Source organism: Phycodurus eques, chromosome 14 (genome assembly GCF_024500275.1).
Source record: "Phycodurus eques isolate BA_2022a chromosome 14, UOR_Pequ_1.1, whole genome shotgun sequence".
NCBI classification, from domain to species: Eukaryota; Metazoa; Chordata; class Actinopteri; order Syngnathiformes; family Syngnathidae; genus Phycodurus; species Phycodurus eques.
The window spans coordinates 9,436,946-9,455,367 of NC_084538.1; the positions used below are offsets into that span (position 1 = coordinate 9,436,946).

At 40.6% G+C, this 18,422-nt stretch overlaps 2 protein-coding genes across 7 annotated transcripts in view; one reads left to right on the forward strand and one right to left on the reverse strand.

Annotated features, from left to right (window-relative positions):
• Positions 1-1,024: 1,024 nt before the first annotated feature.
• exd1 (exonuclease 3'-5' domain containing 1) lies at positions 1,025-5,677 on the reverse strand. 3 transcript variants are annotated; one of them, XM_061696500.1, is made up of 12 exons: positions 5,261-5,677; positions 5,036-5,104; positions 4,925-4,958; positions 4,783-4,856; positions 4,634-4,704; positions 4,445-4,531; positions 3,670-3,774; positions 3,501-3,590; positions 3,273-3,416; positions 2,983-3,174; positions 1,806-2,096; positions 1,025-1,694 (listed from the first exon to the last, which is right to left on the reverse strand). In XM_061696500.1, the coding sequence occupies exons 1-12, from the start codon at positions 5,388-5,390 to the stop codon at positions 1,617-1,619; spliced, it is 1,365 nt and encodes a 454-aa protein (XP_061552484.1). In that variant the 5' UTR covers positions 5,391-5,677; the 3' UTR covers positions 1,025-1,616. The 3 variants fall into 3 exon arrangements, with proteins under 3 accessions (XP_061552484.1, XP_061552483.1, XP_061552482.1); XM_061696499.1 differs by having other exon boundaries at positions 1,025-2,096; positions 3,510-3,590; XM_061696498.1 differs by having other exon boundaries at positions 1,025-2,096.
• Positions 5,678-8,253: 2,576 nt separating this feature from the next.
• The window catches only part of LOC133412567 (RAS guanyl-releasing protein 1-like), a 29,004-nt gene continuing 18,835 nt past the window's right edge, over positions 8,254-18,422 (forward strand). The window contains exons 1-3 of one of the 4 annotated variants that reach the window (XM_061695974.1): positions 8,254-8,522; positions 9,918-10,093; positions 16,540-16,645. In XM_061695974.1, the coding sequence (XP_061551958.1) occupies positions 8,410-8,522; positions 9,918-10,093; positions 16,540-16,645 (395 nt within the window). In that variant the 5' untranslated portion in view covers positions 8,254-8,409. Of the gene's footprint in view, positions 8,523-9,917; positions 10,094-16,539; positions 17,797-17,880; positions 17,992-18,422 lie in introns of those variants that run through there. The other 3 variants (XM_061695976.1, XM_061695975.1, XM_061695977.1) reach the window with 3 other exon arrangements.

The window sequence follows — 18,422 nt, forward strand, 5'->3', positions numbered from 1 at the left end:
CAGTCATCTTTCCCTGTGAAGGACACAACACTGTCTGAAGTTTTCGTAGCAGGGAGAAGGGGGAGAGGAGGGGGAAGGAAGCATGAGTGACTACCGTGTGACAAGCGCCCTGTTCCTTCCTCCCAGGCCTGGGAAACAGGAAGTGCTACACACAAGGCATTATTGTGACGGAGAGGAAATGCAAGGTCCTCTAAAATAGGAGCCTCAATCTGGTTGTCAATGACATGGGACTCGTCCTCCACAGAGACCCCCCACCACTGCCGCACACACATTTCCACTACAAAGTGTTGATCCAGTACTTTTAACTCAGATCCATGTGTAATAAAATAAAATCCAGATATGGATGTTGATTATACAGCCTGCACAGTGACATTTGCAAGGGGGGGCATGTGTTTGGCAGACTTTGAGGAGGGGCTCGTTGCTAAGAGAGATGCAAGGCTTCGTAGCGGACCGCCTCCCAGTTAATCTGAATCTTTCGTATCCTTTCCATGCTTTCAATTAGACAGCTCTGGAAAGAGCCAAATCCTCTGTATGAAGAGAACCATGGCAATGAGATACTGGCAGCCCATTGGCACTGCAAGCTGCAGACATGTCCTGCTGTTGTTGGCAATGTCTTGTTTTGAGTCTACATACCACCCCTCTATCATCCTGGCAAAATTGCAGCAATTTCCCCCTTTTGCCAAGATCAGCATGGAACCTCATGTAGTAAATTACATGGGTAAGACCTCCATTTTGCACCCTTGGAGAACATAGCAGATGTTGGCCACAGGTTTAAGCTACTGTGACTTTTTGGGCCATTGGAAAAAAATGAAAGAATGAATTGTTTTTGTTTTCATCAATTAACAGTAGATCCATCAATGTCTGTCTGCTTTTCACCACCAATTAAAAAGATAGGCAGAAGCCAGGAAATCAATCACACTATGTAAAGTAAGATAAGGCTGTTACTTCCAATCAGGGAACCCTAACACCACCACAATATGAATTGTAAAAATATACACAGTATGCCTTTATAGAGGTAATAATATTCAGTTTTTATTCATTTTCATTTAACAACACAGTGTTTTTGTTGTTGTTGTTGGTTGTAGTATGCAGTGCTGTAGAAAAGTACTGTAGCACAATGAGAGCTGTCTAATATTTTATTTTCAATATTCAAAGGATGTCAAAAATATTCTGGAGTTCTCATTATGATACAACATCAATACACCACAGTAATAAACACTGATATACAAATACCTACACACATCATCACTGTAGAGGAAAAATATTTCCAACAACTCTTGTAATGGATCTAAGTACATTGAGCCAAGTGGTTATAATGTTGTGGGTAGTCATGTGCAGTATATTTGTGTCGTAATAATCTCTCTTCCCACACATCTAAAAATGCATTTTAACTTTAATACAGAACTCAACCATCATCATGCTAATTAACAAATACAAAAGCACACGCCACAAAAAAGTTATGCCTTACAGATGTTGAACAAAACACAATGTTTACTGCCATCTAGTGGTCAAACTATGGCTCAACAAACATTTGTGACATTCTGACTGGGAAGCTCCGTTTGGTTTGAGCCTCATGAAGTATGGTTTCTTGATATCTGAGCAGGAAAGGAGCTGCATCATTCCCAGAGACTACCATGCTCCCACTTCTCCCTCTTGGGATCTGTGCTGCTAGTATCTGAATCAAGGGGTCTCTGCTGAAAGTGGGGAGGGGGGAAGCTGGTCACAAAATGCCTCCCCCGACCCATCACTCCCATCATTAGGGCTGCGCACCCTCTGCCTACACCGCTGAAAGGCATTTCACTCACCGGCTCTGACAAGGTGTTTGGGACTGGATCCGGAGAGGCCACATTCACAGTTAGGGGGAGCTGGTTCTGATCTGCTTCTGTTGGTTCTGGTGGTGATGGTTCCATGATTGACTGTGTGCATTTGTGTCCCTCTGCCAGAGGTGAGGTCTGGGGTGGGGACGCCGCTCCAGGACTGGCGCGAGACAGCAGACCTTTCTCTGTGATGGGGTAAAGTTTGGTGGCACGCTCCTGACGCTCACGACGCATCTGCTCCAGCAGCCGGAACTCAGAGGGTAACTCAAAAGCACTCTCCTGTGGACATAGAAAAAAAAAAGCAACAGTGTACAGACCTTTTCAGTATGACGTCACACATACTTCTGGGTGGCAAAACCTCCACTAGTAAACCAGGCCTTACATGTAAATTGCTTTGATTGGAGATGGAATACAGGTCATAATTTACATTTCAACAGGTAAGTTGATAAAAAATAAAATTAACATTAACATGATCATTGAGGGATAGGCTAGTTGACTTCTCTGTGTCTCATAATGGAGATGTGCACTTTTGACACTGAAATGGATAGCGCGCTCCAGAGCTGACGTTAGCTAGCAGACTAGCCATTATGGTTTTCAAAATTACTGAATCACAACACAACCAAACATTCTACACATATCTGTAAGAAAGTGTCTTCCACAACCCCGATGATTGAGTTATGGCTCCCAGTCTGTCCTTTCAGAGGTGGCTACTGTGTGTGGCAGTCTTGCAATCTTTTCTGCACAACTATTTACAAAATCCATTCAGTCTATCCTCCTCACTCACTGGTTTTGCTGAGTTCATTTTTATTTTTTTTTATTAATGGAGAATCGAAAAAAACCCAACTAAATCTCTTGGAGTCTATCTGGCAGTGCCAACCCAAACACAACAGGTTAGTGTTTTCAGTTCACGTAAGCAGTAGTTAATCACTTTCTGCCACTTGAAAGTACCCTGGCATCTACTGTTTACAAACATTATGAAAAGGTCTATATAGAAAAAAGATAGAGCAAACAGAAGTAACCCAACCCAAAAATAATGAAAAGCATGTTTCCCACCCATAAAAATAACAATCTTAAATTTCCCTCACAGGCTTAATTAATTAATCTATGTAGAGTGGAACATCCAAAGTGCCATATTTACCAACCCGGAAAACATATGTACGCTTACCAGATTCATGCTCTCCAAATAATCAAGCGGGTACTGGCTGTTCGAGAGGTAGGCGTCCACTAGGGCCATGTAGTCGGTCAGGAGAGAATCCAGCAGCATCAGTCTGACAGGTTGCAAGTGGATCACTGACAGCGCCATCACCTTCAGCAGGGGTAAGGGACATGGACGCTTGTACCACATCTCAGTCTCCTCCTATAATTTAAAAAAGAAAAAAAAAAAAAACACACACGCAGTTGTCATTCAAGCTAATTTGTCCGGTCTAAGTGTTTTCCTTTTCCATCAGAACATACCTTGGTGAGCTGGGACTTGGTCTTCAGAGTCAAGAGCTGGGACGAGGGCACCTTCAGGTGGAGACTCACCACCTCCTGAAGAGTGCTCACTCTGTCAGGAAGGAATCCGCCTGTCTCAGAGTGGAAGCACAAAACATCTGCCACCTTGGCCAAAAACAGGTAAGAGAGAAATAAAGGTTGGTTCAAGGACCAATACCATAAGGATGTACACATTTCCATTACTTGTACCTCTTGTACCTGAGTGTCAAAGACATTAGTCAGCTTTACTCCGAATTGTGCCATCAGACATCCGGCAATAGCTCTGCAGTCATGGATAACCTGTGCCACATAATACAATCAACAAAGGCAAAAAAATAATAATAATACAAAAAAAACCCAACAACTCTATACTGCTCACCTTCAGTATGCACTTGTTCTCAAGAATCATGGTGAGACCGTTTTTAAAGGCCCTCGCTCCAAGTGATAGGATGTCAAAGAGATAAACCTTGTTTTTTGTAGCGATCTAAAACACAAACAGGAAACATAATTTGATACAGTTGATATGTTGAATGCCCCTGAAGTTAAACAGTTTGGAATGTTCCCAAAATAGACCTTAAAGTCAAAGTGCATAAGCCATAAATATGTAAAAAAAAAAAATTAAAAAAAAAGAATATTTTAAATTCATCACATGAAAAGCATTAGCTACAGCGTTCCCTTGCTATTTGATAGGGAGTAAACCCTGCGGCAAACTGCAAAACGAGTAAATGACGACGCCTCCAAAAAAGTTAATAATTGCCTGCTAATACCTCAAGATGACCGCTAAGCACCACTTTTGTCGAAATGAAGCTCCTCAATTCATTTCAACATGATTCTTTGAAACCTAGATGCTACACGATGGCACCAAAGTAATACTTATCTTGAGTTGGCCTGAGCACAAAACCAGCAAGCAGGTGAGTTTGTCCTGAATAACGGTGGATAATCCCCCCCCCCAAAGTTTACAAATTCCATAGGTGAACACGCAAATCCCAAACCACGAATATGCAGGTGTTCACTGTACAGCAGAAACACAGTGTACCTTCTTGTGCCGCGTGACAGCGTATTTCTACGCCACGCACCATTCATAACCTCGAAACGACCTGTGGCTTGACAAACTGTCAAACAAGCACCCTCTGAAATAACACTTGACTTCTCACCTGAAGCCAACACAGTCGGCCATTCTTGTACATCTCCACCCCATCACCTCCAACACCAACCACATGCTGCTTCTTGATAGTCATCACCTAAAAAGTAGAACCATAAACCTCATTCTGGAGATTGTACAATATGTAAGCATAAAGACTCACAAGGCTCTTACTCGCATCCAAATTCATGCAAACACTTACAGCAGGTCCAAATTTCTCATGAAACCCATCAATGACTTCAAAGTGTATGTATTGTTCACCTTCGTCATCAGCTATTAAAATAAACACATTTTTTAATAACAGTCATTGTTTCTATTTTGGATGACAATGAATGTTGATACATTACTCACTGGGGTAAAGAGTCTTTCTGTATGGCTGGAAGTTTTCCACCTTCAACTGGTCTTCAAGGCATTCAGTAATAGTTCTGTGGAACATTTGACATCTTTTAATAGATTTGTCGTCTCCCAAAGTGACCCTTTCCTTACAACTTACCCATACTCTATGTTCTCCTCATTGGTAAACTCCACTGTTAATTCACACGATGTTATTTTGTGGAATTTTCACTCAAGCTTGATTTATAGGTGGGTGGGGGGTTGTACTCACCATTCAGAATCTCGTGACCATAGAATAATCTCGATCCGGTTATTTCACATCCATTACAGCCACGTATGACTGCAACACACCAATTTAATTAATAAAAGACCAATTGAACTTTCTGCCATCACACGCAACGAACTATGAATAGGTTCACTTCAAACACTTTCAAGCGAATAGTTACAACCAAAACCAAAATAAAACTCAAATGATTAAGAGCCGTTTTTGTCGAACCGTTGGTGAGGATCAAAGTTTTGTTGGAGTTAATACGATGTACAACGCCGAGGTAAGACGACGTCTTGAGGGTAAGTTTAACGCGTTTCCCTTGGAATATATTCATGAATAGGGTGTCGTCGTCCGGCATCTTGTTATTGTGTACCACTCGAGTATCCTTAATTTAAATACACGCATTAATAAGTTAACTCTCGTACGAAGATTCACAATTTGTAAATGAAGATTTTTTTTAAACTAGCTTTAACTTGATGTTGCGTTCAAGAACAACTCGCGCGTTTGGAAAGTGGAGTGACAAAAGAGATTTATGCCCTACTGTACTGTTCCCGATATAAATATTACACCAAATACTACACATGTGGTTTTACAGTAAATCGGAGTAGGATAGGGCACATTTCACGTTGATGTAATGATGGCTGTCTTTCGCAAAGTTGTAGGTACTTAAATTCCCAAGTGATACCAAAGCGGCCTTCAGGCGCAGGTGGTGATAGGTCACGCTCAACTCGATGCTCACGACCGCCATTTTAATGTTTGTATACAAATAGTTGGGTCTCGGGGGGGGGGGGGGACGACGACGACGACATCTCATGACCCACGGTAAATAACTATTTCCATTGAGTATTATTTTCAGTAAAATATTTGTTTTTAATTCAAGTTGACGGCATTGTCCACAGAAGCCGACAGCATTTTTGACTTCCATTTTTGGTTCACTGCACGTGGATCATTTAAGTTTGGCTTTAATTTCATGAGGAGGACTCAAATAGACATGACTGTTTAATTTAAAACGTAAATCATCATCCAATCATCTTTTTCCAAAGTTCAAATTGTTTATGTTACATGCAAAAAATCAAATTTGTGTTGTCTGTAGAAGTTCATTGATTTCATAAATGTAACACCTTATATACCTTATAAATAAATATATATATATATAAAACACAAATTTAAATAAAATGTGCTTCACTCATTTATACCCAGAAAACATTTTTATTTATTTTATTTATTTACTTACTTACTTACACAGGAGTGAGCTTGTACAGTACTGATGAATACCGGACATAATGCCATTACTGTTTAGCCACATGGGGGCAGGCTTAATGCATGCAGGACATTGAAACCGACACTGAACCTATTAAGGAAAAACTATTTTGAGCTGTCGATTTATTTAAGCGTGCCTATATTATAAAAATTTCTAAATAGTATCGGAAAGGAAAAAGGTTAACGTTGGGTGTCTTTGATGCAGTTCTACAAAAAAATATTTTGACCTACACTATGTAAATCTTAACTGGTTAATGGATTTTGTATGATCATTGGGTTTAAACATGGATTTAGTGTTATCACAGCAGACAGGAATAGTATAAAATGAGCCTACATTCGTTAAAGTTGTTGAAAGCCAAATATTAACTTATTTGGACCACCTATAGAAGCTTGAACATTCGACAGACATATGTTTGTGTACGTTATAAATAGAAGAACATATTATATATAAATATCAATACAATGCAATCGAGAACACATGAATTAAACTTGGTTTGAGATTACAATTTCTGCATACAAAAAGCACATTTAGTTGAAATGAGATGTGCCTTAACATTTTAGAATGGATTTTCCATGTTAGATGTACATTCCTGCCAAATTCACAAACTGGGTCAGAGCAGGATTGAATTGGTTTGTCATTACAGCATCTGACCCTGCATACACATAGAACATTTCTTTCAGTTGGGATCAAATATGCCAGAGATATGATTGGACACCTTAAACTGGATTTTCTATGTTCAATTTAAATTGTAGCTATAGGCACATTGCACAATAAGGATATGATCTGGATTAAATTTAGTTTGAGATTACACCTTCTGACCAAGCATGCACAGAGCAAATTTGTTCAAATTGACTAAGATTTGACAAATATATACTTTAAGTATCTGAACAAAGTATCTGCTAAATTCAAAAAGGTGCCAAATGCACAATCTACATCTGAGCTGGAATAAACTTGGTTGGACACCACAGCTTCTGACCCTGCGTACACATAGCATTTTAACTTTAATTCAATCCAATTGTATATTTTACTTTTGTTTTTCATTTTGCTCAAATTAGATGAGATTTAATCGAGATCGAATCACTGCATTTTAACACGTTTAATTGGATTTCCCATGTAAAATGTACATTCAAGCCAAATGCACAAATTGGATCAGTGCTTAATTGAATTGGTTTGTCATTATGGAATCTGACCTTGCATTCACATATAATTTTTCTTTTATTTTGGGTTTTAAAAAAAAAAGAATGACGGAAACGTAAAAGATTGAACATCTCAAAGTGGAATTTTAATTTTAATTTGAGTCATATTTCACAATCTGGATTAAACTTGATTTGACATGACACATTCTGACCAAGCCTGCACAGAACACATTTGGTAAAGTTAGTTTAGATTTGATAGCGATATAAACATCTGAACATAAAATGTTATTTTACGTTAAATTGAAATTCCTGACAAATGTCCAATCACGATCCGATTTGGATAAAACTTCATTTGACAGTACAAGATCCTATCCTGCATACCCACAACACATTTAAATTAAATATGACAGATGTGTAAGAGATTGAACACCTAAAAAATGGACTGGATCTGGATCCTACCTTATCCGTATTGAATTCAAATGTTGCCAAATCCTCAATCTGAATTAGTTTTGGATTTAAATTGGTTTTGGATGATAACTACTGACCCTGCATGCTTCTGAGTCAAATTTTATCATATGGTGTCAGATATGACATACTGTATATGATTTCTTTCACACATAAAGGCAGGAATTTGTCAAATGAAAATTTTTAGATTAGCTACATCATATACATGAGTTTTCACCAGCCTAAACACCTGTTCAAGTTTAGTCAAGAAAAGTGACTTTTTCAACACAGCGTGACGCTCAGAGGAGTTCCTCTGCCCACTCAGCAGTGCAGTTAATGACATGCCGGCCACAGTGCAGCCTGCCTCCCGCCCACAGACAAGCTGCGACTAAATGTTGCCTGTTGCTTGTGTCACGTCCATTGACGGGTGTGTGTGCTGTTTGTGTGTACGTGTGCACGCAGGATGCTGCTAAGAGCACCGGTGAGGCGAGCACGGCGAGCACAGTGATCAGATTCTCCCATCGAGGAGGACGCAGATGGACAGCTTAGTGCAACCTCTCGTCGCCCAGTATCTCGCCATGGGCTGTCAATCAAAAGACAACAACAAAAGTGGAAGTATTGCTACGGATGACAAGGGGAAAGACGATGCGTAAGTGTCACAGTAATCTTTTACGCTTTCATTTAGTGCTTTTTCAACTTATTTCTGCCACCAGTTCTGTATATTTGCCTACCTTTTAATTATACCCTAAATTATATGCATAATCTATCAATACATATGCTCTTTTCTTAAAAATAGGTGAAAGAAATTTGAATTATTAGCACAAAAGTTACGAAATGTTGCTTTTTCTCCTTGTTTAAAAGTTATTATTTGCCAGTCAGACACAAGGCTGAAGTGGATGTCTGTAATTAAGTTGTATTTCCCACAGCTACAGGAAGGAAATGAGAACAATACACACTATCTCACCGGAGTTTCTTTAAACAGAAGCCACCTTTTGTACTTTGCATTTTGTGCGATGGATGCTGCGCTACAGTTAGGCAGTTGAAACAAAAGTACTCAAACTCTGTTCTTAATGGGGAACTAAACGCAAGACATCCAAACTTTGTTCTATTTTAAATGTGCATTTCTTCTCTATCAGGTGCTGTTTACTTAAATATCCGAAGTAGTTATTTAAAAAAACATTTAAAACATTGCATCTACCTTTGTGTACTCGCATATGGGCACTGCCATTTTTAGGTCTTTTCACATTCAAAGAGTGTGAATTCGTGAGAATGTGAAGTGAATTCACTAGTTCCAGCGTATTATACAGATTTATTTAATACAAAAACCAAAAAGAGTTAGTAAATATTTAGCAACGATTAGCTATTTACCTTCGCTGTTGGGCGGAGTCCTCACATTTCCAAAATCACTACTTTTCAGGGTATCAAAAAAAACAAAAAAACAACACTATCTCACTTAAGTTACCGTCCTATACAGTGCATCTTTCAAGTACTGTAAGGAAGTATTTGTACTTAATTACTTACCACCTCTGCAGTTAGGTGCACAAGTATTTAGACAATCACAGAGTTCTGCCTTTTCATATTGTCACCTCAGTGGATTAGAGATAAAACTAGGTGTTCATGATACCATACAAGTATTAGAAATGATGACACATCCATCGAATTTCTATATATCATATGTCCTCATTAGGGTTGTGGGTGAGCTGGAGCCTATCCCAGCTTACTTTGAGCAGGTAGCAAACCAGCAAAATGAGAGTTAAATTCAGTTAATATTATAGTCCCTTGACATAATTTTGAGCCCCAGACAAAGAGGTATTGATCATAAAATTACAGTAATTCCAACATGGTACATGCCATATTTTTGTGAAGCCTCTCAAATTAAACCTAAAAGTCTACACAACATTGCCATTATTCAAATCTATTACATCGTTGTCCAAATACTTCTGACCCAACTGTATTTGTTGTGAAATGGGTGGTTGTAAATATTTCCACACAGACAAAAAACATTATCCCATTAACAATCCTGTGTTGGTGTGCTTTCTAAAAGGAAAGGGACTCCAGGATGTGCCTCCAGGTCTAGAGTTTCCCCTCCAGGACGTCCTCAAAGGTTCCACAAGCCCGGCCAGGTCCAAACCCCCATGGGGAAGCCCACGGTGTCATTGGGCCATCTCACCAAGGGGGCCAGCTGGGAGGAGCTCATCCAGTCTTGTTTGCAGGCTTTCGGTAAGCCTTAACTGGCCTTCCTCGACGTGCTTTTATGTGTGGATTTTCAGCGGATACAAAATGTCTACACACCCCTGTTCAAATACCAAGTTTGTGTGATATTAAAAAAATAAATAAACAATCAGACCAATATAAATAATATCAAAACTCTTCCACCAACAAGGTGACCTATAACCTGTACAACTCAACTGATTTTTTTTTTCTAAATATGGAACTGCAGAAATAATATGGTTGCACAAGTGTGCAACCCCTCTTATAATTGAGGATTTAACTGTTTTCCGAATAACCAATCACATTCAAATGCATGTTAAATGGGAGTCAGCACACACCTGCCATTATTTCGAAAGCTTCCAATTAACCGCAAATAAAGCTGTTCTCGTAGGCTTTTGGTGACTTTTTTTTCATTATAGCAGAAGCCTGAAGGTTTTCTGCTAACACTGACTGGTATTCGGTACTGTTCATGATTCTGTACAGTTTTTCTAATGCCCCAGTTCCAACTTAAGAAAAAACTCACAATGCATTATGATCCACCACCATGCATCACTGTTGGTGTGGTGTTTTTTTGTTTGTTTTTTGGGGTGGTGATCATTGTTCCAAACAAAAAGTTCAACCTTGGTTTCATCGGACCATAACACATTGTCCATTTGTGCTTGTGAGATTGTAAGGCACTTCAAATGGTATCAGGTGTGCTCTGACTCCCATTTAACATGAATTTGAATGTGATTGATTCATTCTAAAACAATCAAATCCCACTTGTGCAAACACAGTATTTCAGTTGTTCATTTTTACTTCCGCTTTCAAAAAAAGAATTAAAAAAATTAAATTCAGTTGAGTTGTACAAGCTGTGGGTCACATTATTGGTGGAAAGGTTTTGACTTAATTTGTCTTGGTCATATTTTTCATATCACACAAACCTTCCATTTGGTTAGGGTTAGGGTGTGAATATCTTTATATCTTTATGTTTATCTTTATCTTTATATCTAACCCTATCTTTAGATAGACTGCGGTGGGTGTTTTTTTGTTGCAGATGTTGCTGAAATGTTTTTGCCTTATCGCGGCAGGGGGAGTGTTTACGACAGCACAGCAGGTTGGTCAAGTAGGTTGGATCAATCAAGCCAACATAATTGGCTTCATTAAGTTGTCAGGAGAGCTTTCCGAGTTTTGGTGATTATATCTCTGGAAAGAAAGGAAAGTGAAAGTGGCGTTGCCCTGGTTACCCAAATGGAGCAATAGGGGAGGCGTTACAATGGACTGCACATAAAAGGCCATCCCATAAACAGCATTAATTGTCAGTGGCGAGCTAGAAACCGGTGTTAAGTTTGTGTTGCCACATAAAATATCAGTAGGGGGTTTAAAGGGTATACAAAATATTAGATACTAATTGCAAAAAGAAACATCCATCCATCCATTTTCTGAGCCGCTTCTCCTCACTAGGGTCCCGGGCGTGCTGGAGCCTATCCCAGCTGTCATCGGGCAGGAGGCGGGGTACACTGTGAACTGGTTGCCAGCCAATCGCAGGGCACATACAAACAAACAACCATTCGCACTCACAGTCACACCTTCGGGCAATTTTAGAGTCTCCAGTTAATGCATGTTTTGGGGATGTGGGAGGAAAACGGAGTGCCCGGAGAAAACCCACGCAGGCACGGGGAGAACATGCAAACTCCACACAGGCGGGCCGGGGATTGAACCCGGGTCCTCAGAACTGTGAGGCTGACGCTCTAACCAGTCGTCTACCGTGCCGCCAAAAGAAACATCATGATATTTATGAAAACAAAGCAACAACTTAGTTCACTGATGGTGTAGTGGTTCAGTCGCCTGACTCACAGCTCAGGCAGTGTGGGTTCAGTTCCCGCTCAGTGACGGTGTGAATATAAGTGTGACTTGCTGTATGTCTTCATATGTGAGTTACTGGTGACCAGTCCAGGCTGTAGTTGACCATTCGCCCAAAGTCCCTGTGACCCTAAATAGGATAAGCGGTATATAAAATGGATGAAAAGAACTAGTGACTTGTCCCAACACTGTTGGGACTCTTCTCAAGTAGTGGAGCAACAATGTTGACAGAACATTGACAAGAATACAGAAATTCATAATCACATAAATAAAAATAAAAAATTAAGCCTGTCATGAAGTTGCACATAACGCAGACATTGGACAACAAGGCAATCAGAGACCCAGTGATATTGATATTTTGTCCCACCCTAATAAGTACTAAAGATGGTCTGACACCGTTGATATTGTGTGCCATGTGCCCACATCACATTGGGACCCCTAAGGTGGTTGCATTCTATCTGCTCCTCAAATGTGAGGATGCAGATAGGAGCTGTTTGAGGGTGACGCGATGGTACCTTCAGGCCCAGCTAAGCCCAAAGGTCAACTCTCCACACCACGCCGCTCACATGGTGACGGGCCTTTGAAGAACGCACCGCTGTAAGGCGTCGATCAATTGCCGCTGACATCATCGCCGATCAACCTCGAGAACTCACTTCACTTTGTGTTCCGAGTGGTTTGTTGTAGCTAACCCAGATTTTCCTTTAAAGGAGACATCCATCCATCCATCCATTTACTGAGCCGCTTCTCCTCACCAGGGTCGCAGGCGTGCTGCAGCCTATCCCAGCTATCATCGAGCAGGAGGCGGGGTACACCCTGAACTGGTTGCCAGCCAATCGCAAGGCACATACAAACAAACAACCATTTGTGCACACATTCACACCTACGGGCAATTTAGAGCTGGCAATTAACCTACCATGCATGTTTTTGGGATGTGGGAGGGGCACGGGGAGAACATGCAAACTCCACACAGGGGGGGCCGGGGATTGAACCCCGGTCTTCAGAACTGTGAGGCTGACGCTCTAACCAGTCGATCACTGTGCTAAAGGAGACGTCTTGGGCATTTTTCCACAATTTAAAATATTTTCCAAGTGCTTCAAAAACGTGTGGGACCTGTTTACTTTAAAAAAAAAAAAAAAAGCAATTATAGCATGCATGTACTTTAAACAGGATATATCTTATTTTGTTTAAATTATCCCCATTGAGATACATACTGTGTACTGCTTGGCCAATGGCAAGTTCAGATTTTGTTATCATGATGACGGTGCGTAAAGCTAGGGGATTTAACAGGCAGTTGTTTTCTTCTTGCACAAGCAGAGCCCAGAGTGTGGGGGTAAAAAAAACAGCACCCCTAAAGAAAATAAAAGCATTCTCACTTGTGAAGGCAATCGTTCATACACTACACTGTGTGTATGTTCTATGTGGTCACCAAACCAAAATAGCCCCCCACTGTCAGCAATCGAGTAGGTGCCACTTACTGTATCAGAAGTCAAACACTGTTGACTAACACTTATTTGTGCATCAAACAATGCATCTCTGCTTACCTTTGGGCTTTGTCATCGTAGCAGAGGTGTCACACCCATGGGGGATGTTGGTGTTTCTTCATGATTGTGTTTCAGACACTGTAGTCGGGTTGCTTGAAAGTGGCTCTGGAGTTTCACCCAACCAAGCTGATTATCTAATGGGTGGAGAAACTTGAGGGTGGTTATTAGACTATTAAAGGAGAAAATGCACTTTTTTTTTAAATTGCTTAAATTGGTGGCCTCTGAGATATGTAGAGAGCCGTTCTCCCCTACCACCCCACTGGTAGCCACTGTTAACAGTTGGACGGATCGCTCACAGACACATTTTCAGAAATAGATTGCAAAAGATTTACTTGATAATTTACTTTCAAACTGGACAGATGGGCGGGCACTCCACAGACACAGCTATTTGTTGACAATTCAAAAGTCATGTATTTTTGATAATACATCCCATTTATCCATCCATCCATCCATTTTCTGTACCGTTTATCCTCACTAGGGTTGCGTGCTGGAGCCTATCCCAGCTATCTTCGGGCGAGAGGCGGGGCACACCCTGAACTGGTCACCAGCCAATCGCAGGGCACATGTAAACAAACAACAATTCACACTCACATTCACGCCTACAGGCAATTTAGAGTCTTCAATTAACCTAGTGTGCATGTTTTTGGGATGTGGGAGGAAACCCACGTAGGCATGGGGAGAACATGCAAACTCCACATTTGAACCCCGGTCCTCAGAACTGTGAGGCAGTTGTGCTAACCAGTCATCCACATCCCATTTAATTCAAGTCAACTGATAATCACCTCATGGCAGCATTATAACACTGACATGGAAAGGCATTCAGAACATTCAAAGAGAATTTCATCCATCCTTGACTGAAACTCTTGACACAGTAGAGTGAATAGAGGCTGAGCGACGTTAGTATGTCGCTACGACATACAATACAATACTACTACTACTACTACTACATTACTTCAACTGCGTTTACATTTGTTAGACTGCATTCAGCACCGTCTCAACTAGTTAACTGGAGCAACTACTATTTTGTTTTATGTATCTTTAATCCGCTGCAATTGGCTGACGACCAGTTCTGGGTGCATGCCGCCTCATGCCCAAAGTCAGCTGGGACAGGCTCCAGCTCACCCACGACCCTCATGAGGATAAGGAGTACAGAAGATGGATGGATGGGTGGATGTATCTTAAACTGGCTGAACTGCTTGACTGTTGTTTTTTTTTTGCTGTTCTGTTTTGTTTATTCTTTTGTTACTTTTGTTAGAAAACTAAGGTGACCCACTGTCTAGTATTTCCTTAGTATTTGCTGCCATCTAAACTGAATACAGTGAAACTGTTTTTTTTTGTGCTCAGGCCAAAGGAATGAAAGGAAGTATGAAATGAAATTAAATGAGCTGAGGAGTTTCATTGAGACAAAAAGTAATGTTTTGCTGCTTTTGGCATCTATAGGCAATTATAGTACAGGATAAATCTTTTGATGGAGGCATCAATTACTCGCAGATGTTTGCTATTATGCAATGAATACATAAATATTATAATAGCAGGGCTTCACTGTATTAAAGTAATATGTAAGGTGGACTCACACCAGGCCAGGAAGTTAATTTAGTCAAATGCTCATCGTTATTTGTGATTTTAATCATAGTAAAAAAAAAACTTTTTGAGAGCCATCTACTTATATTGTTTGGTTGAACATAAGGTTGAACATTTCTAATCCAGCTTCGAACGCAGAGTGCCCCCCTAAAAGTATATATGTTTACCAGATTTCAAAGGAAGAACCATAAAAGGATCATCCCGTCTGATAACATCTCTCAAAGCATGGAAAAGCGACACAGATTTGGAGCACACTGATGAGCCTCTAAGATAACCTTAAAAGCAGCACACTTTCTGCTGTGTAGTTCCACCGCTGTGGGCGTCTTTCGTAATTTTCCAGGCTCTAACAGATAGTCCAAAGGGGATTTCCACCTACAATTAACCCTGTGCTTGCAGGTTTAGTGGTTGGGAGTTTGTGAAAACAAGGATGGGGCAATTGTTTACCCTATGGGGAGTCGTCCCTTCCCGTTGTGCATTTATGCCTTTATGGGTCTCACTTTGCAGCATGTAGTGGCTATAGAAGTCGGTTAAATATTACACAAATGTGCTTGAATGACACGGACATTTACAGTAAGAATTTACCATGTTTTGTTGTGGACGGGTGAGCCAGCTGGCTTAACCAGGTAATGGCTGAGTGGCACCAACGGAAACACTGCCCATGCAGGATATGAGGGCTGGGGTGCAGCTGGAGAGGCTGGTTGCTTACAGATAACACAGATTGGAAAATGTGTTGCCATGGTGTCCGAAGTCTATCCAAGGTGATAAAAGTGTTTCGAATCACCCGATGGCCTTACATTTTCGAGAGGAACTACTACACTCAACCATGAATGAAGCAAGCGCTCTTCAAATGTTCAGCATATTGTGATGCATTTTGTCGCATTGTCTACGATCAAATGTCTTTCCTCTCTCTGTAAACACTTCCTCGCGGCATGCAGTGGCGTTTCTTCTCAGAAAATAAATGGTCAGGAAAAGGCATGCGTGCTCTGAAATCAGCACTGGTGTCATGTGTTTTTGCACTGTTTTATGCGCATTTTGTCTCTTTTCATTCTTCAAGTCCATTTGTGACAGACAATGGAGGAAGTGATTCAGTATAAATTGGAGGAAAAGAGGAACAGAAAATGTTGTAGAGATACACAAATGTCAGAAGTCAACACAGTTACAAAGGTCAATGATATCATTTATTAGAAAGTGTCCAGTACACCCGAGACCCTTGTGAGGATAAAGCGGTATGGAAAATGGATGGATGTTGATAGCATGATTTAACATGAGGTACTGACAGTTACTGTGTACCTCCAATGCATGCAAATAACTGCATTTGTGCAGCATTGCACCTTTTAATCCAGATGTGATGAATAACACAGATTCTGGATTGTTGAAACAAGGGCGATCATGATACACTGATGATGGTTTTATTCTGAGCGCATAACATGTCCAATATCTCCACATTGCCGCACTCAGGTGTTTTATTTATTTATTTTTTCATTCCTCCAGATTCAGAGGGTTACGTATGTGAGCACAGCCACTTGTTGAACATCACCCTGACCATGCATCGCCTCCTCATCTCCTCCAGTGATCTGCTGGATAAGCTCACCGATCTATATCCTTCAGCAACCTGACAGAAACACATTATTGATATCACAGATACATTTGTAGGCATTTTGAGTGGTGTGGAGCCCGTATTTGGTTGTCAAGAGTGACAGCAAATCTCCTGCTTGGCTGCTCACACTGCTGGCTCGCCTGCATAAGAAGTGAGCAACATGTTCGGAGTTGCTGCTGCTTGCATTTCTGTGCAAAAATCTTGGGCCACCACTAACTTTGTTGTTTTTAATTTCATTTTTTTTCTCCCTTTTTTTCAACCACAGTCATTTTGACATGGGGCCTAGCTAGCCATTTTGGGGCCCAGGACAAACTTTGGGCCCTCCAGATCACATCATCATCACATCACTGACAAATGTTTTATTTTCATTTTCAGAAAAACCACCAGTTGTGAATCACTGGTATAAAAAACATCCAACCTTTTAAAATAAGCGACTATTATGCCACATGGCTTCCACAAAACAAGGAAATGGTTACTAAGGGGTAAAAACAACACACAATGTGGGGAAAGACCATTAGAATTGATTTGTGAAAAAATATTAAATTGACCATTTGTTCATGAGGGATTTCTGGCTGACAGTGGCGATAATGAATTTTATAAGGTCCCATTGACCAAAGAATAATTAATATTTACTTAGTGTAAAATCTGGGCCTGTTTATTTGAACACAATGCTATTATTATGTTGTATGAAAGGCAACAGGTGGCTGCATAGGTTAAATGTACCTTCGGCCGTTGAGAAAAAGAGCATTGTTCTGCCTGTCACAATACTGTATGTAGCTGTCATGGATAGTTGAACAATGGATTGGAAATAATGTAAATAAATATAAATCATTTGTTATTTCTGAACCAATTTAGTGAAGTTTGATCATTTCCAGCAGCACATCTGATGATCTCTCATGACACACTAATGTGCCTCCTCCCCTACTATCATCCTGTTTGTCATCCACCAGGAAATAGCCTGCTATCTAACCAACAGATGGGCAAACAAACACAAACATGCATTGCAATTTGCAATTTATGCATTGCTAAAACAACAAATATAATGGACAAGACCTTTGCGCAATCCTGTATTCTTGTATCTTCTCTTTAGCTCCATTGTGTCAATTTCTGTCATTTGCAGCACTTGGATCCCATGCATTAAAAAAACCTTGGTGTGTAAGCTAATGTTTTGTATGTTCTTGTTCTATCATTTCCCTTTGTACAAAAAAAACACGTCTTCTCTCACATCGTGTCAGGTGACCGGAGTGGCGGGCTTTCTGTCTCAGCTTCCATTCAGGAAACGGTGGTGGCGTCACAAAGCCTCTCAGAGGAGCACACCTTCTTAGCGAGCAGCCTTGGGGTTTCAGGTGTTAATTACCTCTGTTTTTTCTTCTACAGACACAGACAAACACACACGCTTCCTCTTCAACTATATATAAACACTTCAACAGCTTAAAGGGGCGCCTGCTTGCACAAATTACGTCAGAGCGCACAATACAAAATGTACCTCTGCTATTTTTAACCCTCTCATTCGGAACCCAAGCCCCAGAAGGATCTATCAAATAGATTGAGAGTGTGTGTTATGATCAAGGAGGAGACGAGGGGGCCATTAACAGTCTTCATCATCACAGCCCGGCCCTGGGATTGCGTGGGCGCTTCTTCTGCTCCCATGACGCCATTAGCCTTTTTATGTGCATCACTTCAAGATGATTCCTGCCAAATGAGAGCCGTAGTGTCAGTCCATTTACAACCCCAATTCCAATGAAGTTGGGACGTTGTATTAAACATAAATAAAAAC